The 25,589-nt window shown below is 50.1% G+C and overlaps 1 protein-coding gene across 1 annotated transcript in view; it reads left to right on the top strand.

Moving 5' to 3' along the window:
• Positions 1 to 25,589, top strand: part of LOC138283644 (kinesin-like protein KIF12) — a 369,377-nt gene that overhangs the window by 171,642 nt on the left and 172,146 nt on the right. Inside the window, exon 4 of the mRNA XM_069221580.1 lies at positions 10,999 to 11,120. Coding sequence (XP_069077681.1) covers positions 10,999 to 11,120 — 122 coding nt within the window. The remainder of the gene's footprint in view (positions 1 to 10,998; positions 11,121 to 25,589) is intronic.

Genomic DNA, 25,589 nt, shown 5'->3' on the forward strand with positions numbered 1-25,589 from the left:
GTCTCCAGCTTTGTGTTAGAGAAAATGGCATCAACACAATGGCTTCCCTTATGTGTGGGGCCCAACATTGATGTGAAGAGATCCAAATCAGTAAAAGCATGACATAGTTTTAACGTCAAATTATCCGTAGAACTGTCTAACTGTATATTAAAATCCCCTAAAAACGTAAAATGTGTATAATTAAAAACTCTCTGACCTAAGACAACGGAGACAGACTTAAGAAACTCACCAGCATATCTTAGGGGGTCTATATAACAGCACTCCTGCAAAGAAATGTTGCTCTGAGGGGGACAGAACAAATCTCAAAGCTTCAGCATCCTCTAAACCTTTCACATTGACAGCAATACATTTTAGTGTTTTTTAGAATGCAATGGCAACCCCACCACCTCTTTTGGCCTTACAATCTAGATGAAGGCAGGCAACATGAGGGGGAGTGCCAGATGTAGATTGGGGCCAGAGGCCTCGGTGAGCCAGGTCTCTGTCATGAAGAGAACATCTAACTGTTCCACCTCAAGAAGATGATAGATATCAAGAGCATGTTTAGGAAGTGAGCGGACATTCATCAGGGCTGCTTTAAGATAATTGCAGGTGCATGGATGTAGCTGGGTAAAGGAGGAGGGGCTGCATCCTAGTGATGACATAGACTACACTGAGAGGAGTGCTTTGGTCAGTATGTCTGACGAATTTTGCATCAGTAGTCCAGGCAGTCTGCCCATGGCAATTTAAAACATTGTTCACAATGAGCAGAATTTGGTATGGGCCTTGTCACTGTACTAGGTAGCTGACTGTCATTGATGGATCTTGACCTAGACCCAGTCTCTGGGCTATAGATCAGAGCTGGCTTCCATCTGCCTATTGGGTAGTTCAGAACAAAAGCTATTGTGACACCTAATCAAATATTTGCAATACTTTAAAGTGACATCATTATTTAGGTGCAAATCTAGTGAAGCTGGAAACGCAGGCAGGAGAGCTGTAAACCTCATGGGCTTGATCCTCAAAATCTCATAAATACTTAACCTAGGCCTTCATTTGGAGTTTCACAGGTGATCCATAGTCCATCATATTTAGAGATCTGCACCAGTGTTGATTCCTGATTATCCAAGGCGCTGAAATCATGGCAGCTATTCTGAATCCATTAAAGTTTGCTGAGCAGTTGCCATTTTTCATGTGGCCACTCAGCAACCTGTTGTGTGCAAAATGGGAGTTGGTTTTTGTAAAGCCAAATAACAAAGACCTCAACACTCTGGGCTCGATTCACAAAGGTAAACTTAGAGCTGGAGTGTAAATTTAGATTCGAAGTTTAAGTCTGGACCTGAAGTCTAACTTTAGACCTGAAATCTAAACTTACACTTCATGTCTAAAGTTAGATTTCATGTCTAAAGTTAGGCTTCAGGTCTAAAGTTAGACTTCTGGTCAAAATTTACTTTTGTGAATCGGGGCTTCTGAGTTTTTTTCCAGGATGTAGGGGTCATTTTCCTTTGTTTCTGTTTGGGACAATGAGAGTTTTTTGGTGGCTCTGAACAGACTGTCTGCTCTAAAAAAGGTGGACAGTCATAGTCAAATGATTAAGTTTCTCAGTCCAGAGAACATAGTAACAACATCAGGCATCAGGATAAAGTCAATTTGTATATGCACGACAGGGCCCCATAGGGGAATGGGAAGGCTGAGTAAAACTGAAATTGTTACCAGTAGGCTTGACAGGCACATAGCACATCACATGTATGGCAGTACTTCTGGGCAATGGAAAGGAAGTGTAGTGCAGACTAATGACTACCTGTAGCCCGTATCATTCCATCTCAGCTATTATGAGAAATGCTGTTGTAGAAATTTGGGAATAACACTTTGGGAACAATTACTTTTTCCTGTTTATCTTCCAGTGAGGGTCTTTTTTACAATTATATTTACATGTACCCTGTTAGCTGTCTGGGGCACACTCTAGTAAGTCAGCATATCTTTCAGGATGGGCAAGAGGGGCTTTGCGATCTGGTACACCTATAGAGTTACCTCAGAAGCCAGGTATAGAGAAGCATTTCTGGCAGTAAAAGCATTGCATTTTGATAAGCCACCCTGAGTATTTTGGTGAACAGCACATTTACCAACAGCAGCCTTTGAAGGCAGTTGAAAAGCCTTGAGAAAATCTTTGACTTGGAACCCATTATTGATTGCGGACTCTGTTGACGGGAGAATCTCTTGCTGTGTCCAGAGAAACTGAAATCATGGCCACTCTAAACGTGTACTTTGAGGTAGAAAAGATTGTTCCAGTTTTCTATTTGCCCACGATCTAAGCACATATAAATGCTACTAGTTCATACACTTGAGCAGAGTGCAACTGGGTAAACATCTATTCTTAACAACTTCATAAACTGTACACAAACATATTCAGCAAACAGGGCTCCTTTGTCGTTTCTGGGGCTGGAACAATAGACATAACAGAAACTATAGCAATTCAGTGAGGGTACATCAGTGAGATCAATATTACATTTGGTTTGGTGGGCAGTCACATTTCTCCTTCTAGATCAGTAGGTAACAGTGAGGCGGAATTCAACACAGGGAATCATACTAGTGTAATGCGGTAAGGAGAGAACATCACAATTTCATACCTGGATAACCTGGACATGGAAATCAGCTGAGAAAAGAAAAGCACAGTATGAGGTGGAGCAACAGTCGGACATGACCCTAATACAATGTTTTCAGACACTTCAAGCAGGTGGACAGCAGCTGAAACTTTGGACAAGCACAGACACAGCCCCGCTCCTATGCATCAGGAGCAGAGGATTAATAAGCAATTGATCTTTTTTGTGACCATGGTCTTGCCCCAACATTACTGAAACAAAGCCCCCCCTTTTATAGCAGTAGAGTGAGAATGGTTTACTCTAATTGGGTAGTCATAATACAGGTGTAGATAACAAAGCTTTTTTTAGGGATCCAATGACTTGTTCTGCCTGTTTGGACTAAGGCAATGCCTTGGGGTGTCCTTCTTAATGAAATCCTGTAATGGTTTGAGAATATCGGCTTTTCTCAGAATCCACTGTCTACAGTAGCAAAACATCACAAATAGAGTGCATAAGTGAGTGATCATTTGATGTGGTTAGAATACTAGTGTCTTTCTCCAGCCAAGATGTTGCGACCTAAAGATTGAACACAGGGTAAACATAACTGCAGCTTATTTTAAGACACTTTATGACCCTTCTTTGTTAAATCTGTGAGCAGGTACAGGGAAGCTACCTTGCATTGACCCAAAGAGCTAGAAGCAAAGCAAGTCATCAATATATTGAACTATTTGGAACATTCCCAAAAAGCTGAGGGAATCTAGATAATTCTTAGGTGCTTGTGAAAAGATGGAGTGTGACTCTGGATATCCCTGCAGTAACCATGTCTATGTAAGGTTGATATCCAGAAAATGTAAAAGTGAAAAGGAACTGGTTGGCTGTTAGGATGTATAGGAATACAAAAGGCAGAAAACAAATCAACAATAGTCATTAATGCAGCTTTCACTGGTGTTCATAATAAATTGTGTCGGCACAATAGGAAAAGTAGGCAATCTAATAGTATTTATATTATTTAGATCTTGCAGAAAAAATAGGTATATTAATGCAGGTTTTTTGATAGGCAGGGTGTTACAGATGCTTACATTAAGTACCAAAACCTTTTGTTTTATCGTAGCAGCAATAACTGGCTGGACTCCCGCTTCCACATCGGGGTGCAATGAATATGGTACATCAATTGTTTTTCCCGAGAGAGAAAGAGTACGAAGTTATGAGGTTTTCAGTGTAGCTTGACTAGCACCAGTAACAATAAGGCATAAAGCTAGCTTTCTTTTTAACACACAGCCCTTTCTAAGCTATGGGAACCAAACTATGCATAGACTAGTCGGCTCCCCTGAGGCTGTCTGTAGAATGCATAGAGGCATCATTGTTCCTACAATGACCAGGGTGATGGGAAGAGGTCTAAGCAAGATGAGGATACTTCATTGACTATTCCTAAGGTTTTTGGACTTCACGAAGATCAGATTCAGCTCCTAATTGCCTCCTTGTCAGGTGCTCTTCATAAATCAAAGGATAATGCTATTTCAAGTTATTCCCCTACTTCTCCCACGTCGTCTTCATCATTGTTAAATGTGTCATTTCCTTCCTCCGCCTCTTCATGACCGTCTCCCGAGTATGAGAACGATGAGATTCGGGTCCTTCAGACTGCTCCCAGATCTGAGTTTATTTAAAAACCTGACCTTTTGGCCCTCTTTAGGTATCTCAGAGATAATCTTAATATTCCTAAGGAGGATGAGTTACCCAGCACTAGCCCGGGTCTTTTTCACTAACCATATTTTCGTTCCACTACATGTCTGGCTGTGAGCAAGGACATTTTGCAACTTCTAATGAGAGTGTAAGAATTTGGAAAGAGCAGACCTTCCGAAATTCATATCACGTTTTTATCTTTTGGCGAAAGGTGATGTGTGAAGATTTGGCTATCTATTAAAATGGACCCTATTCTAGCTAATTTAGTGGGCCGTCCTACCCTTATGACCGAGGAAGTTACCATTTCAGATTTTGTGGATTGTAAGGTGGAGGCTTCTTTAAAGAGAAGCTTCTCAGGTTTGAAGTACACTTTACACGCTGCAATGTATGCTGTTTATGCCTCACAGTCCTATGTCAAAGACTTCAAATCATTAATCTCTGCCACTGAGGATAGGTTAGAATTTTCAGAATTATTTGGAAATATGGAGAAGCAGGCTACAGTTCTTGCAGGTGTCTCTTGCATATCTTGAAGGCATCTGCCTCTTCTATTGCTTCCTCCATGCTGCTTAACACCATATACACTTGAGAGACTGGTAGGTTGATGGTGCTCAGAAATATGGATTGCTTCCTATGCCATGTGCTGCTGGTAAATTATTTGGTGACAAATTAGAAGATATGCTTCATAAAGACTTCAAAAACCAAAGCATGCTCAGTTCTTCAGCTTTCAGCCAAAACCAGACCTGTCTCAGAAGACTCCTAGGAGGAAACATCAGGGGGGACTTCCCTTCCAGCTTCAGGGGAGAAACAGGCAGACTCAATCCTTTCCAAACAGGCAGATTTCCTAGACTCCCAGTGGGAGGACACCTCTATTTTTTTCTTCAGAAATGGCAAAAAGATGCTTCAGATGCTTGGGTCTTATGTATCATAGAGAGAGGATATGTGCTGGATTTCGAGAGTATACTTCCTCGGTCAGGTCCAGCCCACTCTTTATTCCCAGGGGATATATCCAGAAGTTCAGCACTTGCGCAGGAAATTGCAAAGGTAGTGCAGAAAAATGCATACAGGCCAGTTCCAGAACATCAAAAAGGGGACGGGGTCACTTTGTGTTCTCTAATTCCCCACGTCCAACAAAGCGGGAGCATCCAGCGACATCTGCAGGCCTTGTAAGCTGGACAGAAGAACATAACATGTTCAACAGACTCTAGGGGGCCACCACAGGCCGGGCACTGCCCATCTACATCAAATTGTTGACTCATTTTACAGTAAACGACTGAAGGGGAAGCGTCCCATAACGGAAAAGCAGGAAAAGGCGACGTGCCTGCAGGGGCTCGATTTCGTCCATGAACTCCTCCCTATAGAAGGTGTCCTTACTTAAGAGAAAAGTATCTGTCAATGCACCACGGCTGGCCAGAGACAGCAAGAGGGTAGCTTTATGGTGTCAGTAAATCAATTTGACACCAGCCTTAGTTACCTGTTTAGCCTCTTCCTGAGTGTTCCACAGATTGACCAGCCCTATTTCCTTTAACTTTGCTTTGATAGAATTAATCCAAGATATATTACATGAGCCTAAAAAGCTAAGGATTTCTTGCCTACCTTGTCGATAAGCAATGAGCTCAGGCGTAACCCAGATCCTTCTCCAATATAAAATCAGCCAAAGCCCCACTTTATCCGATATGGGTCTCTCACCTAGGTCCAGCCTACAAAAGTGTGCCAATAGTAACATTAACCAATGAATGCATAAAGCGATTCTCCACTATATCAAGAGTGCGCAACTGAAGGTAGCCCCATAACTCAGCTCCATAGGTGGCAGCTGCCATAGCAGATGATAATATACCTGCAGTGGCAGATAGAAAGGACAAAAAGAAGAATTGTAGGTCATCCTAATCATACCTTCCACCGCCTGCTCAGGTTTTAGTCTACGTTGGGTAATGTGGACCTGCCACCCTAGGTGTTCAGAAATAGTAATGCCCAAGTAAGTAAAGGTGCAAACTCTTTCAAGCCGGATCCCTGCAAGTTTTGGATAGGCCTTGGTCATATGGCCCAGGTTGAATATCATATACTTGGTCTTCCCAACATTGATTCCAAACCCTGATCTTCGAAGAATTTCTCAAAGCTATTCAGAAGTCTTTGTAGGCCCATAGGGGACTTCGAAAGGAGGAGAGTGTCATTGGCAAATATGGGGGCTTAAATCCTCATGTTCGCCAACTTTGGAGCATCGCTATCACTCTCCTCCAGGTAAGCAATGAGGCCATAAATATATAGCAAGAAGAGCGTAGGGGCCAAAACACACCCCTGCCTGTCCCCTCTACCAACAGGGAACAGGGTGGTCAGCTCGCCAACCTGACCACATCTAACCTGTGCATAGTTGTTATTATGAAGCCTCTCAAAGACGTCTAAGAGATAACTGGGCCCCCCATTGCACATAGGACTTGCCATTGGGATGGCCTTGCTACTAGATCAAATGCGGAACGGAGATCCACAAACACGGAGTACAGGCGTCCACCCCAAGGTGACTACCTTCCAAAAAACCATCATAGGCCTGAACACCTGATCAATCGTGCTTGTGGCCTCACGGTATCCAGCCTGCTGATGGAAAAGACTAGCCTTATCTGCCATCCATTCCTGCAATCTACTGAGTAGTACTCTACAGAAAAGCTTTTGCGAACTATCAAGCAAACTGATAGGTCTATAGTTGGAAGAGTTTTTGCAAGGGCCCTTTTTATGAATGGGAATAATTTCTGCCCTAGCCTATGTTGGGGGAATGGGCACCCCTTTCAGGATAGAGGAGAACAGAATCAAGAAATAAGAATTCCGAACACTAATCTCACTCAAAAATAAGTCCCCAGGAATTTTATCTAACTGTGATGCTTTAGTAAGAAAAATAGCCATAATGGCACCTCGGACCTCCTGTTCTAAAATTTAACATTCTACCCCCCTTCCCAGGAGAGATGATTCATGCTAGTTGGCCCAGAACCCTCTGCCCGGTAATATCACTCATCACATCTCTGGATATACTCAAAAGAGCATAAAGGGAGGAAAAATGTATAGCCCAATCACTTGCGGGAACAAAAAAGTTAGAGGGCCTAAACCCTTCTCTAGCCCCAAGGGAAATCAAATTCCAAAAGGCTTGATGATCTTTCTGATTGGCGGCTGTCAACAGGTCCTCCCACCTTGCCCTCTGCCAGTCCTTTTATCTGTGTTAAAGGCTGCTTTATAATTGTTCCTTGCATAGCGAGTCTTTGCCATATCATTAGACTTTATGGCCTCAATCAAGCAAGTTTTGGCTTTACTACAGCTTTTATTAAACCAAGTCACAGTAGGAATCCTACTTGGCTTCTCCCTCAATCCAAAAGAGATTCCTCATTTTGCCAAATAATTCATCGTGAATCTCTGTGGCAGAACCCGGATACACTTTGACACTACCTACCATAGAGGAGAACATCCTCCCCCCCATACTTTCAGCCACCAGCCCATAAATCTGTCTAATTGTCTCCTGGGAGTTTACCATACTGCTCCACTTAACCTTATACTTGTTACTTGTTACTCTCAGCCTACTGGCCAGCAACTGTTCACGGGTATTTGAGGGGCCTCTCATGTTAAAATTAAGCTTAAGGGCCAAAGTGTTATGATCACTGTCTCAACATTGCAAGACAGTCATGTCCTCAATAAGCGGCAATAATCTAATGTCCAGCAAGATATAGTCAATAAGACCAGTGGCATTAATTCTATTTTGTCCCCGGTAGTCGTGTCACCCTCAGTAGTGTTACTGGCTTGGGTAGCAACAACACCCTGAATGGGCGAAATATAGCTCAATTCTGTGCCAATCAACTGCTCATCCATAAATAGAGTAAGATGGAATACCCGCCTTCCCTCTACTGTTACACTGTTCAACATTAGCAAACTCTTCCCGGAGCGCAGCTATCCTGTGCATGCCTGTGCAATCGCAACCATTGCGTCCCCATTAATAATTAAAAATGTGTGCATTCTAGGAGCTCCACCCTCAACATAAGTCGGAGCACAGGCACCCTTGACACTCCCCTATCCCTTGGTGCCTACTGAAATGCGCTGCCCAGCTTGAACCAGTCAATCAACCTCAAACAAATAATTAAAGCGTTTGTGGATAGTAATAGAATGATAGGCATCAGGTCTTCACTGAATTGGGCACTGCACTAATTGGACGGGCTCTAAACGCTCCCTGCACATACAGAGAGGAGGGCCAGACTTCCAGCCAGCTTGCAGGCTGTAAAAAATGTCCAGAGGCTGGGGCACAATACTACTCTCCACTAGAGATTTACCTGTTAGGATATGCTGGACCAGCGAAGGGTATCTAAAATTGGTTATATCGCATTTCCTGTCGAGATTCGCCCTCTCTGGACCAATCCATGCCACTCCTCTTACTTGTAACAAATTGTTGGTATGTGCGAGTGGAAAAGCTCTATGCCATACTAGCCAGCCCAAAGTTTTGTTAGAGGGCATCATAAGATTCACTTTGTTTATCCCTCAGCTGTGGTACTCCAGTAAGGACACCAACATAAGGCTATGCAGCTGGTGGCAGATTTATTATAGGCAATTTAGAGGACCCTCTAGGTGAATTAGAATTAGGAGGACTGAGATCAGTATCTTCAGCAATAAGGCTCTTATTGCAGCCAATGCCTTCAGGATGCACTGACGGGGGTGGGTTAGAACGAACTGGACCATGTCTCCTCTTATTTTGACTAGGCTCATAACTCGGAACACCATTGTCATTATTATTATTCATGCCAGAATGGCTGTGGCCCCCGCCCCAAGGTCTCATTAGTGTATCCCTCTCAGCCCTATGGCAGGAGGGTGCTCTGTGGTCCATGGTCCATGGACTCCTTAGGGGTAGTAATGCCGCCAGAGGCCCAGCCCTCCCTACTAATAGTCAGCTCCCTCGCTATAGCTGCTATACGAGCACAGATGGGCGATAAATGTTCTCTTAAAAGCTTGATGACCTTACATTCAAGGTCATCCACAAGCTGCTCATATCAAACGGGCATTGCCCCCCCATTTGCAGATAACTGGGGCACACAGGGGTAATCCTTAAGGGACACCTCCACAGGGTCCAAATGGGGACGGACACACAGAATTTCCCTTGCCCTAAGCAGGCTGGTTGAACTTATTGGCTCTTTTATTAGGTTGGACTGCAGCAGCTATGCCCAAGTTATTTGTACAAGTGAGCTCAAATTCAGTAGCTCGCATAGGTGAAGGAGATAAAGATGATAGAAATGCTGGATCCCTTAGAGGTATGGACAGGGCACCAGAATCAGCCCTGGGCCCATTGGAATCCAAATACTGCAGAGATAATCGGTGTTCAGTGTGTGCTATCTCTGTGATGATGACAACAATGGCTCTGTGAAACATTCTGTCTATGGAGGTAGCCTTAGCAGGAGGTGAAGCAACTACCTTGCCATACAGCACTTTCCTCTTCCCCATCTTTGTCCTTGGGAATAAATCCCCAGCGTATCTTTCCCCACACAAAAAATTGTGGTTGCATGCCTATAATTACAGGGCAGTGTCAAGATTGGCTGAGAGGGCCCAGCCAGGGTGTTTACAGGCAGACTAGGAGCCTGTGCAGGCTCTCTCCAGCCCGGCAACAGTATTGCTGGGCTGGAGACAGCCTACTGCGAATGTATGTTTGGCCAGCTGGCCAAACATACATGCACATTGAGGGGAGTGCATAGTGCACTCCCCTCACTGCTCGTTACCCGCCCCTTTCACAAGGAAGGGACAATAAACATAGTGTATTGTCCCTTCCTTGTGAAAGGTTTGCAGCTTCTGCAGTTGGCGGGGTGGGGGTGCGACACTCCTCCACCCAAGCGGAGGAGCCGCCACTGTAAATAGATTCTTTACATCTGTTGAGAAAAAAAAACAAGGTCAAGCTTGTAGGTAATATCAGTCATGCAGCAGTCAGCACTTTGATGTAGTTCAATAGTCCCCTTCAAAAGAGAGAAACTAGCTGGACACTGCCCCCACAGTCCTCCCAAAAGAACACCTTCCACAGAACATGTGCAAATGTCCTGCCTAACGGACCAGGCACAAGCCAGGCAATTCAAAGGGAGGGCATGGGGAATAAACCCAGTACCTTGATCAGCCTGGAGGCCCGATGCTGTTTACTTGCAGGGCCAAGGGGATTGGCCCTGCCCTGCCTCTTCTTATCGGCGCCGGGCATAAACTGGGCCTGTCCGTGGCCCGTACACAGCAGGAGTCTCATTGGCATTTTATAGCGGTGGGGGAATTATAGCTCCTCCCCCTCAGCCGCTCCTGTCAGCAAAGATGCCTCCTGGGACCTGCAGTCCCCACACAAATAAACTTTAGCAGCCTGAGTCTCTTTGGCACTTTATAGTGCTGGGGGAATGATAGCTCCTCCCCCTCAGCCACTCCTGTCAGCACAGATGCCCCCTGGGACCTGCAGTTCCCACACAAACAGCCTCAACATGATCAGATCTGTTGATGTTGATTAGATCATCTTAGATCTCAGTGGACTCCAAAATTAATGTGCAAGGGGACTGGCACTGATCAATCAGTACTTGGTGAAAAATTCCTGATGGTATTTCACAGGGGATAACAGAGTTTAATTTTACTGAACTCCGTACTTTTTCCTCTTACTAAATCTGCTTCTCATACATGGCCACACTACAGTGAAGGTTTGTGTGGGACTGTTGGGTTTGATGCTTGGTGGGTATGGCAAATTGTTTACTGCTCAGAGTCACACATTTGCATTATTCAATGTACCCCCTTTTCCTAGGTGAATCATACCAGTCAGGAGAAAGTCTTCAGATTTGATGCAGTCTTTGACTCCACCACTTCTCAGGAAGAGCTGTTTGAAGAGAGTGGTGTAAAGCGACTGATCGATCTGGCACTGTCTGGGTAAGTTCTATGCTGGAAGCAGATGAAAATGGCATTACCAATAACATTCAGTAGGTTTGTCTTTGAAAAGTTAAAGGACTACTCATTTTATTTCAAAACAAATACAATCATTGTCTCATCTGCAATGAAATGCAAATACAGAGATGCATATATATGTCACACAAGAGTACTGCAAATTGACCTGTCTACTAACCAGAGTAGTTTATTTGTCTTATTCAACTGCAGCACAACATGCCTCTGGTAACAACAGATTGTAAATGTGTGGGACAAGGTTACTTGCTGATGCCCATAGATTGTTTGACACTCTTTAGGAAAAATACTGTCATCAATAGTATGTAAGGAGTGAGGGGTAGTGCTGCACTGCCACTGTGTAGCCTGCCAATAGACCCAACTCTACAAAAGGGATTTGGATAAGTAACAGGTAATCAACAACCCTAGACGTCTTTGGCTCACCCTTACGTATTGCTTATAAAAAATATGTGATTTTTATGGTTTTAAAACATTACAATTTGAGAATTTGTTGTTTGTAGGGCAAGATGAATCATTGTGAAGCTCATGTTTTAATGCTTTCTAGCCTGTATTCAATCTATGCTCCGTATGCCCACACTAACCTTTGTGCGAAGGTTAGGATTGATCAGCATCATTAATACTGACAGTCAAGTGCTGGAGGGGTTCTACTTGGGACAGTGTTGCTACTGCATTGTAGAATGGACCCTAGGGCAGAAGAACCCTACTCTGTGGACCCCCGATCACTTCAATTCACTCTGAATCAGTGGTTCACACAATATGTTTTCGGTATACGGCTTACAATTTAAATCAGGTTCCACAATACCATCCAGAGGGCAGGATAAATCATTGATGAACTATATGACATTATAAACAGCAGTAAATGGAAAATAGCATACCTTGCAATTTATACAGTAATAGCTATCATTTACAAAAAGTCACAATATTTATTTCTTCAAGATGGCGCTATAAAAGTAGAATGACCAGTCTCATCTGTCTTGCCTCCATTGCCTGAGGATACCAGATCACAAACCTTTATTGGGAGCAGTACTCCCACCAGCAGGGAAGATCTTCAAGACCAGTCTGGCCCGTCAGGTTTGGATGGCCAGCGTCTGAATCTTCTTCTTTTCCCTGAGAAAACAAGATCAATAACATCCAGCAGAATCCTGTTCCCATTACATACATTAGTGTCCCCACATTCTCCTGTGGCCACACCCCTCACCAACAGCTGTGGCCACTCCTGTCCAGGTTCTTCTGGCAATCACAGCCATAACATCTGTGGTGCAGCTAGGACACACTATACCTGTGGCTTATCAGTGAAGCACACAGGGGCTGATGCAGGGCCTACTGTGGGGAGGGAAGTCCAGGGTTCTGTCACAGATGTGAACTTCATGAGTAGAGACTTAGGGCCTCATTACGAGTTTGGCGGGCGGAAAAGGCCACCAGCCAAACTCCCACATTCAGGAGACCGTCAGTGCGGTTTCCTTCCCGTTGGCCCTATTACGCTGTTGTGCGTCCGGTGCATCAGCGCCCATTGTGCAAATCACTGTCTGCAAAGCAGACAGTGATTTGTGCGACAGGTCTGGCTAGGGAGGCCCCCGTCTCCGCCCAACATTTACATGGCAGTGAAGCCGCCATGTAAACACAGGTGGAGAGAAGGGTAGTAATCCGAAGGACCGTCAGCACCGCCAGGCCATCGAGTGGGCGAAAATGCAGGGCTGGCAGTCCGACCGTGGCTGATCTGCCACGGTCATAATGTGGCGGTCTGACCGCCACTTTAGTGGCAATCAGACCACGAGTCTGGCGGCCCCAGGACCACCCAACTCGTAATAAGAGCCTCAATGGGTGTTGCTACGTGTCAGGAGAATTTTCTAGGCCAGATTGTGGCCCTCCTAAGGGCCCCAAACAATCTTGTGAGGGCCAAGAATGATACCTTGGCGGCCTAGAATTATCCCCTGGAACGTCACCTGAGTGTCCTAACTCTACATCTTGGAGTGGTGCAGGATGGCTTCAGAACATTGACTGCAGCAATGTCTGATTTAGCTGTTGTTTTGGGTGGTCAAGTACTACCTGCTGCCAGCTCAGTCCCAAAAACATCTGCAGCTGGCAGCTCCACCAAGAAAGCAGAACACTGATGCCCAAGGGACCACCTTTTCGAAACCCCTTCCATTGACACTTGGCCTGCGTAATAGGCCTTTACGAGGGGTCCTTCATCATACCTGGTTGAGGAAAACAAAAAAAATTCACCACTAAGAGATGCAAAAAGTAATTTCCTAATGTGAGCGTCTGGACAATTCTCCTTATAAATCAGATGATTGTGCGGTTCCCCTCTGCTCATGGGCTGTTTTGTGGAATATGATTCTAATCAACTGTTGGCTCATCCAACATAAAAAGTAACTTATTTTCTAAGACTCCTAATGGGTGAAACATTATTTCTAAAATTATTTGAGCAATATAAATATATTAATCAAAAATAATGTGTTTCATGATCTTTATTGTATATTATTTTTTCTAAACTGATTTGTTCACAAATCGTACATAATTCATATTGACGTTACCATATTTGGTATTCATTAATTCAACACACACAAAACACATTTCATGATAAAAAACAATATTTAAACAAAGATCGGTATGTAAAACACCATCAGCTGTGGTTTTACAAAATAGATATTCAGCATAAACCTTTTAGACTTACAAAAGCCCGACAAGGGAGAAGGAAATGTCAACAATGTGTACAGACCCTTTTCTACATTCAGAACATGCAGAGAAGACACACCATCTGGAGGTACAAACCTAAGTAAAGAAAGTTGTTTGACGCATGATGAAAAAAGAAATATGACTGTTCTAATGCAAGGTATACAATGAATCCACCTATTGTGACAGTATAAACTTACTGTTTCATATTGGTAACAAAAGGCCCTATAAATACAGTACCAATTTGAATGGTAGTTTGGCGCCCAGATGCAGTCATAAACTACACCAAGTTGCAAAAGATTACCTAAAGTTGATAACATCGTCTGAGTTCTAGGCTTTGACAGACGACCACATTTGCCAGGTAGCTTTGATGAAACTCATACTTTGGCATCACTCTGTGATCGAGAGGAAGTGTACCGCTAATTGTTTCACAACCGTTTCACCCATGGTCAGGTAACTTGCACTGCAGATCCTCTAAAACCAGTATCTGTGCAACGTTTCAAAGTATCCACCCATAATTTGCTAGTGTCCCTGCACATGACGGGATAACACAACCTAGAAAGGATTAAAAATATATATTATTCAGTTCATGGGTAACATTCCATTGTAATTTGGTCTTTAAAAAATATGTTTATAAGCTGAGATCAATTGCTGCTAAACTTTACTTTTCATCATGCATGGTCAACAATATATATATGTATTTATGAAAACATAAAGGCCCTCATTCTGACCTTGGCGGGCGGCGGAGGCCGCCCGCCAAAGTCCCGCCGTCAGCTTACCGTTCCGCGGTCGAAAGACCGCGGCGGTAATTCTGACTTTCCCGCTGGGCTGGCGGGCGGTCGCCTTCAGACTGCCAGCCAGCCCAGCGGGAAAGAGGCTTCCACGATGAAGCCGGCTCGGAATCGAGCCGGCGGAGTGGAAGCTGTGCGACGGGTGCAGTTGCACCCGTCGCGTATTTCACTGTCTGCGCAGCAGACAGTGAAATACATGTAGGGGCCCTCTTACGGGGGCCCCTGCAATGCCCATGCCAGTGGCATGGGCACTGCAGGGGCCCCCAGGGGCCCCGCGACCCCCCCTACCGCCATCCGGATCTCGGCGGTCCGACCGCCGGGATCTGGATGGCGGTAGGGGGGGGTCGGAATCCCCGCGGCGGTGCAGCAAGCTGCGCCGCCGCGGAGGATTCAATGGGGCCGCGGTACACTGGCGGGACCCCGCCAGTGGTGCCGGTCCGACCGCGGCTTTACCGCCGCGGTCGGAATCCCCATTGGAGCACCGCCGGCCTGTCGGCGGTGCTCCCGCGGTCCTCCGCCCTGGCGGTCAAAGACCGCCAGGGTCAGAATGACCACCAAAGTCTACATTTAAACACATTATTAAACCCAACAGCACTTTTAAAATGATGAACAAACAACATTGGGAAAGAAAATTTGTTGATTACTAGGTTAAATTCTAGTAGAGGATATATCTGTAGAGAAGACAAACAAATTACTCTTTCTTTACTGTTGCTTACCATCAGGCAAATGTTTTTCTCAACAAGTTCATGCCTGAGGTCAGTGCCTTCGCCCTCATCACTGTTAACTTGCTAACACGTGTTGCAGTTGTCACCCTGGCGTTCATAATGGCAATTGTGAAGAAGGGTGAATGGTAGAGCAATGTTTTGAGTCGTACAGCATAACACATCTATCTTGCGGACCTTGCCAGTAGAGTAGAAGAGGGCGCCTCTGCTTTTGTCCACACACCTGAACTAGGCCGTCATGAGCCTAAAAGCCTGCACCCTCCTTCGGACATGGGCCTAATTGAAGTGTACTTCCTCGTGCTATTGGTTTTCATCAGAGATTTTAAAAGCCAGGTGCAACTTGGATACCACAAATCCCCTAAAATATATGATCACAAAATCAAATGTAAGAGAACTGATGTTGAATTATGCATAAACAAAATGGTTGAAACTTACCAACAAGGTAGGCCCCCTTGCATGCCCTTTTTGTGGGTGAAACCTCTAAATCTTGAACAGACACTGGTGATGAAGAGGTCTGCAATGAAAACCGCCTGCACATTGATGGAATTGAAATGCTTCCTAATGCGGCATGTTTGCTCCCGGTCATGAGATGGTAACAGTGCAACCGTCATTGGTACCTTCAACATGTAGTATACTTTCCAATCCATAGAACTTGGCCTAGATATTGTTCAGTTTAGAGTGATCTAGTGGAAACTGCATGTGTCTGAGCATAACATCCAGGACTTGGTTGAGGACAGTTGAAAATGTTGGTTGAGACATGCAATTGAAATCACTAACTATGTACTGGAAGGAGTCAGTAGCACAGAAATGTAACACTGCTAAAATCTTCAAAATACGTGGGATGGCAGTCTCAATTCTGGTGTTCTTCAATAGTACAGATTGAAATTGTTGTGCCAAAGCCTGTATGGTGTTATGGTTTAGCCTGTACATCTTAATGATGTGTCTTTCTGGCATGATCTCCAGACGTGGTTTACACACACCTTCATTACATTTATGTATCCTTCTCTGTCTAGATGGAGACGGTGGATGATGGACATAGCTGCAAATTATGAGTACACTGTGTGAATTATATAGGTACTCTGGGAAACTGGCACCTTGTTGCACTACCCCCTCCCAACACACTTTTTGCCTGGTTTCGGAATGCAACTTGGACTGGAGTGCACTGGGATCCTGCTAACCAGGTTCCCAGTGCCAGTATTCTTTCCCTAAAATTGCAAAGGTAGTTGGAAACACCTTTAGATACCACTATAGGTCCCTGGTAAATGGTACTTAGGTACCCAGAACATGGGGTACTAAGGGTAGGGCCCTGAGGGCAGCAGCACTGATTGTGTCACCCTCTAGGGCCATGCATCCAGATGCACCCAGCACTGCTATAGCAGGCTGAGTGTTCTAGTGCAAACCTAAAATACAAACTCGACATGGCACACTGCCTATATGCCGTATCCACTATACACTGCTTACCCTATAGGTAATTCACCCCTCTGGCAGGCCTTTCAGCCTTAAGGCAGCATACACTATGGGGGTCATTCTGACCTCGGCGGTAAAAGGCGCCTACCGCCGGTCAGAAATCCTCCATAATCCCGCCGCGGTCGCGGAAACCCGCCACGGTCATTCTGACCCGCAGAAGGCAAACCTCCGAAAATCCGACCGCCACAACAGACCGCCAGACCAGCGGTCGGCGGAAAGGTGGAGGTGACCAAACCTCCACCGCCACGCCAACAGAAATACGCCCATCCCATTACGACCCACGAATCCACGCGGCGGTCATTCAAACGCGGTATTCCATTGGCGGGACACACCGGCGCGGTCAGAATACCCACCAACGAACAAAACTCACCCACATTGGACGATTTGAATCCCACACACCTGATACACATACACACACCACTCCCACACACACAATACAATATAAAACACCCACCCACATCACCCACAAACCCCTACGCTTACAAAATCGTAAAGAAGGCAAGAGAGAGACACCAGCATCCAAAACATAACAGCCACAGCCACTCAACACCATCACCCACACACTATCCACACACAAAACAACACACACCACCACACTCAACTCACTTAAATACACATACTCCACCCCACACATCATACACACCACCCCATGGCACCCCAAAGACAACCCCGCTTCACAGACGAAGAACTCAGGGTTATGGTGGAGGAAATCGTTCGTGTAGAGCCCCAGCTGTTCGGCACACAGGTCCAATACACCAGCATTGCCCGGAGGACGGAGCTATGGCAGAGGATTGTCGACAGGGTGAACGCAGTGGGACAGCACCCCAGAAATCGGGAAGACATCAGGAAGCGATGGAACGACCTACGGGGGAAGGTGCGTTCCATGGTATCCAGGCACAACATCGCCGTGCAGAAGACTGGCGGAGGACCCCCACCTCAACCCCCACAATTCACATCATGGGAGGAGGAAGTCTTGAACATCCTGCATCCTGACGGCCTCGCAGGAGTCGGCGGAGGAATGGATACTGGTAAGTTGAAGCTTCAATACTGCTTCCCCCCCACCTGCATGCCAAATCAGACCCCAACCCTCACCCCCATCCTCGAACCCCACCCTCACCCCCACCCCCATCCTCACCCCCACCCTCACCCCCACCACCATCCTCACCCCCACCCTCACCCCCACCACCATCCTCACCCCCACCACCATCCTCACCCCCACCCCCAGCACACCTATTCCCCGCCAATGTCTCACCATCACAACCCACACATCCCAAAACCTAGGCCTGCATGCGTCCACTAAGCATGGACACCCATCACCAAAGCATGCCCAATGCATATACACATCCCCCCCACAAGCCACCCTCACCAAAGCCCCCACACACGAATGCCAGCACTTGGGGACACGGGAACCCACAGATACACCCATATGCCACACATTGAAACTATAACCATACCTCTATACCCCTGCAGGACCCGACCGTCAACACACCGCGGCGGAGGGGCCAGAATTATCCACACCCCCCACCCAAGAGGCCGTCAGCGATGACAGCAGCTCTGTCGATCTGGACACCGATGACCAGCCCGGACCATCAGGGACCTCTGGACAGTCGGTTCCCCTCACACAGGCACAGGCCACTATAGACCCTAACCCCTCTGGGAACACCAGCACAGCTCCCACCCAGCGGGCCCATGCCTCTGTCTCCAGGGCGCGTCAATCTGCGGTGTGTCTACCACTACAGGGCACCCAGGATAACCCACCACCCCAACAACAACAGGGACCTGGGGGCAGTGGTAGTGGGCACACCGGCCAGGGGGCAGAGGCCCAGGGAAACAGGGCAACTCGGCGGGCAGCTGTGCGACAGGGGGGGGAGGAGAGGCCCAGGGAACCCACTCTCCACGAGGTCCTCACCACCATCATGGGAGCATACAACCGCTCCCAGGAGACGATGGCGACGGTACTGGCCCGGTTCCAGGAGATCCAGGTGCTGCAGGAGGAACACTATCGGGGGTACAGGGAGGACATCCGAGCCATCAACACCACCCTGGTTACCATGGTAGGGCTGCTGCAGGACCTCGTAAACAGCAGGGCGGACACTGAACAACACCCAAGGGCCCCTGCCACTAGCCGGGACCAAGAACAGCCATCCACCTCCGCCGGCGCTAGTGGACAGGAGGCCCCCGCACAGCAGCAGCCCACCAGACCCCCACCTCCTGCAGGAGAAGAACCACCCCGCAAGAGGGCCCTGAGATCTCGCAAGACAGAGTAGGATGTCAAGACCCCCGCCAGCAATGGATACCACCTGATGTCATCCCACTGTCCCACATTGTCACCCTGTCCATCCTCGAACTGCCCATGCTCCATCTCTCCACAGGCCTCTGGACAATGCACCTGTGTGACTGTTACTCTGGACTCTGCCATGGACATTCCTTCACCATAGCCCCCACCCACTTGAAACCACCCATCCCATTTTGAGCACTTCAATAAACACCTATTTTGCACCAAAATATCAGGAGTCTGGCTGTGATTTCAATAGATTGTAATTGACATGACAGTGCAAATATGTCCTTGTACATGGTGAAGTCAACAAACAGCTGCCACAAAGCTGTAGTCCATGGGGAAACGAAGCACAGGACTCGTAGTGGGGACCCCAGATCTGAAATAGGGAGGGAAAAGCCAAAACTCAGTCATCATACACTGGGGCAAATAGACAGGCAGCAGAGATGCTGCAGAGTAGTTAACTTTTACTAAATTATCTTTGAAATGTTACCTGTGTCCTATTGGAAGTACTGTTCAATGATTCTGTCCCTGTTGTCTGTTTCAGCCCCGTCGTCTTCCTCCTCGTCACTCTCCTCAGGTTCCACCGCTGCCACAACACCACCGTCTCGACCATCCTCCTGCAGGAAAGGCACCTGGCGGCGCAAAGCCAGGTTGTGAAGCATGCAGCAGGCCACGATGATGTGACACACCTTCTTAGGTGAGTACATTAGGGATCCCCCGGTCATATGCAGGCAGCGAAACCTGGCCTTTAGGAGGCCAAAGGTGCGTTCGATCACCCTCCTAGTACGCCCATGGGCCTCATTGTACCGTTCCTCTGCCCTGGTCCGGGGATTCCTTACTGGGGTCAGTAGCCACGACAGGTTGGGGTACCCAGAGTCCCCCACTAGCCATACACGGTGTCTCTGTAGCTGTTCCATCACGTAAGGGATGCTGCTATTCCGCATGATGTAGGCGTCATGCACTGACCCTGGGAATTTGGCATTTACATGCGAGATGTACTGGTCAGCCAAACACACCACCTGGATGTTCATTGAATGGTAACTTTTTCTGTTCCTGTACACCTGCTCCCTGTCTCTTGGGGGAACCAAAGCCACATGGGTCCCATCAATGGCACCAATTACGTTGGGAATATGTCCAAGGGCGTAGAAATCACCCTTCACTGTAGCCAGTTCGCCCACCTCAGGGAAAATGATGTAGTTCCTCACGGATTTCATCAGGGCAGACAACACTCTGGATAACACCTTTGAAAACATGGGCTGAGACATCCCAGAAGCAATTCCCACTGTTGTCTGAAATGACCCACTTGCCAAGAAATGGAGTACTGACATGACCTGCACCAGAGGGGGAATCCCTGTGGGTTGGCGGATGGGGGACATCAGGTCGGGCTCCAGCCGGGCACACAGTTCATGGATAGTGGCACGGTTAAGACGGTAGGTCAGGATAATGTGGCGTTCTTCCATTGTCGACAGGTCCACCAGCGGTCGGTACACGGGAGGATTCATCCGTCTCCTCGCCCAACCCAGCGGACGGTGCCTAGGAAGGACAACATGGAGCACACAGTCAGGCAACCCACAGGTACGTACTCACAGCTAGCACAGTATACGATTCTCTATGCAGTGAATGGCGTGTATGAGTGGCTATGCAAGGCCTAGGCCTGTGTGACGCAGTTGAAATTGAGCCATGTGGGCCCTGGAAATGGCGGCTGCCTGACCTGTGAAGTGTGACAATGGGATGTGAGGTCAATGCGCTGGCGTGGCACACCGCGGCGGGCGGCGGGCCAAGACCGCGGCGCGAAGCCGCATTGGTTAACATTGAAGCCTATGGGTTTCAGGAGCCAATGGCGAAGGGCGCCGGCGGTGGCGGGACGCACCGCCGCGGTACGCACCGCCGCGGACGTGACCGCCATTTCCTATCTACTTATCCACTTGCGACTTGAACTTTCACAGGAGAGGACCTATACTGCAAGTGTTGCTGTGACCTCGGTCTGGAAGGGACAATGGCTGCTGCGACTGGGGAAAGGGCCCCTGCCTTCACTGGAGAGGAGTTGGAGAAACTTGTGGATGGGGTCCTCCCCCAGTATGCGCAACTCTACGGTCCTCCAGACCAACAAGTGAGTTTAATTCTATCTGGATTTGGGGCCACTGGCTGGCTTGGGGGCCTGGCGGGGATGGGGTGCATGTTGGGGCTGGAGGGGGGCCTGGCGGGGATGGGGGGCATGTTGGGGCTGGCGGGGGGCCTGGCGGGGATGGGGTGCATGTTGGGCATGGCGGGGGGCCTGGCGGGGGCCTGGCGGGGATGGGGGGCATGTTGGGGCTGGCGGGGGGCCTGGCGGGGATGGGGTGCATGTTGGGGCTGGCGGGGGGCCTGGCGGGGGCCTGGCGGGGATGGGGGGCATGTTGGGCATGGCGGGGGGCCTGGCGGGGGCCTGGCGGGGATGGGGGGCATGTTGGGCATGGCGGGGGGCCTGGCGGGGGGCCTGGCGGGGATGGGGTGCATGTTGGGCATGGCGGGGGGCCTGGCGGGGGCCTGGCGGGGATGGGGGGCATGTTGGGGCTGGCGGGGGGCCTGGCGGGGGCCTGGCGGGGATGGGGGGCATGTTGGGCATGGCGGGGGGCCTGGCGGGGGGCCTGGCGGGGATGGGGTGCATGTTGGGCATGGCGGGGGGCCTGGCGGGGGGCCTGGCGGGGATGGGGGGCGTTGGGCCACTGGAAAGGAAAATGCTGAGTAACTTGAACGTGGTATTTCTCCCTCCCTGTACGTGTCACATAGGTCCGCGCCCATGAGAAGATTGGGATTTGGCGTGCATCGCCAAGGAAGTCCGGGGCCTGGGGGTCCACCATCGACGGGGCACCCACTGCCGCAAGAGGTGGGAGGACATCCGCCGCGGGACCAAGAAGACCGCCGAGTCTCTGCTGGGGATGGCCTCCCAACGTAGGCGGGGTGCCTGCCGTCAACTGAGCCCCCTGATGTTCCGGATCCTGGCGGTGGCCTACCCTGATTTGGATGGGCGCGTGAGGGCAGCACAGCAGACACAAGGGGGTGAGTAGAAGCATCATCTACTCTGTTGTCGTGCAGTGGAGGTGTCTGGGTGGGGGAGGAGGGCTGGGGGTCCCCCTAGGCCAGGGCGATATCTGTAGGCTGGGCACCCCCGTAAGCCCCTGTGTCCCCAGCCACCACCCTCAGTAGTGTGTCAGTACAGCCATCCCTGGGCCGTGTCATCCATGGGTGCAGTTGACAACTCTAGGCGTGTAGGGCATGTTCCACGGAATGCGTAGCGGACCCCAAGTGCGCAACTTAGTGCAGGGGGCATCTGTGTCTGTCATGTCCGCTAACTGTACCGGAGATCCATGTACTCAATATCCCTTTATTTCTCTCTCCCCCCCCCTTTTTGTTTGTCTTTCTGTGCTTGTGTGCATCAGCATCATCAGGCGGAGGAGAAGTGGCATCGGGGCAGGAGGGAGCTGCATCTCACATGGCCCAGGAGGGCCATGCCACAGAGTCAGACTGGACCAGTGAGACGGAGGGCGAGGGGAGCTCCACGACGGGGACGACTGGAGCCTGCAGCGACACGGACACGTCCTCGGAAGGGGGCTCCCTTGCGGGGGTGGCACCATCCGTGCCCCCCGCCATTACAGGTACAGCCGCCACCCAGCGCACCATCTCCGCCCTCCCAGCAGCCCCTCCGCGTTCGCCCCGTGCCCGCTCTGCCAGGAAGCCGGGCATCTCCTTCGCCCCAGGCACCTCAGGCCCTGCCCCTGTTACCCCCGCTGCCCTCAGTGAGGAGGTCATTGACCTCCTCCGAACGCTCATTGTTGGGCAGACTACCCTTTTGAATGCCATCCAGGGGGTGGAGAGGGAGGTTCATCGCAGCAATGCGTACCTGGAGGGCATTCATTCGGGTCAGGCTGCCCATCAGCGATCGTTCCAGGCTCTGGCCTCAGCACTGACGGCAGCCATTGTCCCTGTCTCCTGCCTGCCTCTACTAACTCCCTCCTCCCAGTCTCCTGTTCCTCTGCCTGTCCCACCCACACCATCAGACCAGCCTGCACACACCTCAACACCCAAGAGAAGCTCATCCAAACATAAGCACCACAGATCACCCAGACATTCACACACGCAACATTCCGATGCAGACATGCCAACAGTCACTACCACCTCTGTGACCCCCACCTCCTCGTCTCCCTCCTCCCTCCCTGTGACGTCTACACTCACACCTCCATTCACCTCACCATCAGCCAGTGTTTCCATCACCAGCACACCCTCCACTCCAGTCCGCACACGTGCAGTCACCACCCCCACTGCCATTTACACGTCCCCTGTGTCCTCTCCCACTGTGTCTGTCACCCCCTCTTCCACACCACACAAACGCAGCCACCCACCCACCCAACAGCCATCCACCTCACGACAGCCTATCCCTCCTGCACCTGCACCCAAAGACAGCAAACGTGACTCACCTACAACCACATCCTCTCCCTCCACTCCCATTCCCACTGTACCTACCACTCTCCATTGTCCCAAGAAGCTCTTCCTCGCCACTACTAACTTCTTTCCTGACCCTGAGCCCCCCCCTCCTTCTCGTCGGGGTAAGAAGAGCACCTCAGCCACCACCAGCCCTGCAGCCCCCTTGACAAGGGTGCAGGGGTATTGGAGCCCGCCAGCCCGCATGTCTGGATCTTCACCCAGCAGCAAGGGGACAGCCAGCCCACCCCCTGGGAAGAGGAGCAGAAGGCGGAAGGGGCGCCGCAGGAGCCCGCCTTCTACATCCCCCCCGGACACCACCCAGAGACAGTCACCAGCCACAGCTCCAAAGGGAGGCAAGGGCCACAGGCCGACGACTAAGGAGGGCAAGGGCAGCAAGTTGGAGAGGTCAGGCAGCAGGCCTGCTGCCCAGGAGGAGCCCACAACCCCCATAGCCGCTGCCCCGGGAGAGCCCACCACCCCCATAGCCGCTGCCCAGGGAGGACCCAGCCCAGCTGGCCAGGAGGGCCCCACCACCCACAGCCCAGGTGGGCAGTGAAGGAGCACCATCCCCGCTGCCCAGGAGGGCACCACCATGCAATTAGCAGTTGGCCATAGACCGTCCGCCGTCTCAAGAACCGCTGAACTGGGCCCCGCCGTCTCAAGAACCGCTGAACTGGGCCCTTCAAGGCAAGAACCGCTGAACTGGGCCCCGCCGTCTCAAGAACCGCTGAACTGGGCCCCGCCGTCTCAAGAACCGCTGAACTGGGCCCTTCAAGGCAAGAACCGCTGAACTGGGCCCCGCCGTCTAAAGAACCGCTGGACTGGGCCCTTCAAGGCAAGAACCGCTGAACTGGGCCCGCCGTCTCAAGAACCGCTGAACTGGGCCCCGCCGTCTCAAGAACCGCTGACCTGGGCCCTTCAAGGCAAGAACCGCTGAACTGGGCCCCGCCGTCTCAAGAACCGCTGACCTGGGCCCTTCAAGGCAAGAACCGCTGAACTGGGCCCCGCCGTCTCAAGAACCGCTGACCTGGGCCCTTCAAGGCAAGAACCGCTGAACTGGGCCCCACCGTCTCAAGAACCGCTGAACTGGGCCCCGCCGTCTCAAGAACCGCTGAACTGGGCCCCGCCGTCTCAAGAACCGCTGAACTGGGCCCTTCAAGGCAAGAACCGCTGAACTGGGCCCCGCCGTCTCAAGAACCGCTGACCTGGGCCCTTCAAGGCAAGAACCGCTGAACTGGGCCCCGCCGTCTCAAGAACCGCTGAACTGGGCCCCGCCGTCTCAAGAACCGCTGACCTGGGCCCTTCAAGGCAAGAACCGCTGAACTGGGCCCCGCCGTCTCAAGAACCGCTGACCTGGGCCCTTCAAGGCAAGAACCGCTGAACTGGGCCCCGCCGTCTCAAGAACCGCTGACCTGGGCCCTTCAAGGCAAGAACCGCTGAACTGGGCCCCGCCGTCTCAAGAACCGCTGAACTGGGCCCCGCCGTCTCAAGAACCGCTGAACTGGGCCCCGCCGTCTCAAGAACCGCTGAACTGGGCCCTTCAAGGCAAGAAGCGCTGAACTGGGCCCCGCCGTCTCAAGAACCGCTGAACTGGGCCCTTCGAGGCAAGAACCGCTGAACTGGGCCCCACCGTCTAAAGAACCGCTGGACTGGGCCCTTCGAGGCAAGAACCGCTGAACTGGGCCCCGCCATCTCAAGAACCGCTGACCTGGGCCCTTCAAGGCAAGAACCGCTGAACGGGGCCCCGCCGTCTCAAGAACCGCTGAACTGGGCCCCGCCGTCTCAAGAACCGCTGAACTGGGCCCCGCCGTCTCAAGAACCGCTGAACTGGGCCCTTCAAGGCAAGAACCGCTGAACTGGGCCCCGCCGTCTCAAGAACCGCTGAACTGGGCCCTTCAAGGCAAGAACCGCTGAACTGGGCCCCGCCGTCTAAAGAACCGCTGGACTGGGCCCTTCAAGGCAAGAACCGCTGAACTGGGCCCCGCCGTCTCAAGAACCGCTGACCTGGGCCCTTCAAGGCAAGAACCGCTGAACTGGGCCCCGCCGT

The sequence above is a fragment of the Pleurodeles waltl genome, chromosome 3_1 (assembly GCF_031143425.1).
Source record: "Pleurodeles waltl isolate 20211129_DDA chromosome 3_1, aPleWal1.hap1.20221129, whole genome shotgun sequence".
In the NCBI taxonomy this organism is placed as follows: Eukaryota; Metazoa; Chordata; class Amphibia; order Caudata; family Salamandridae; genus Pleurodeles; species Pleurodeles waltl.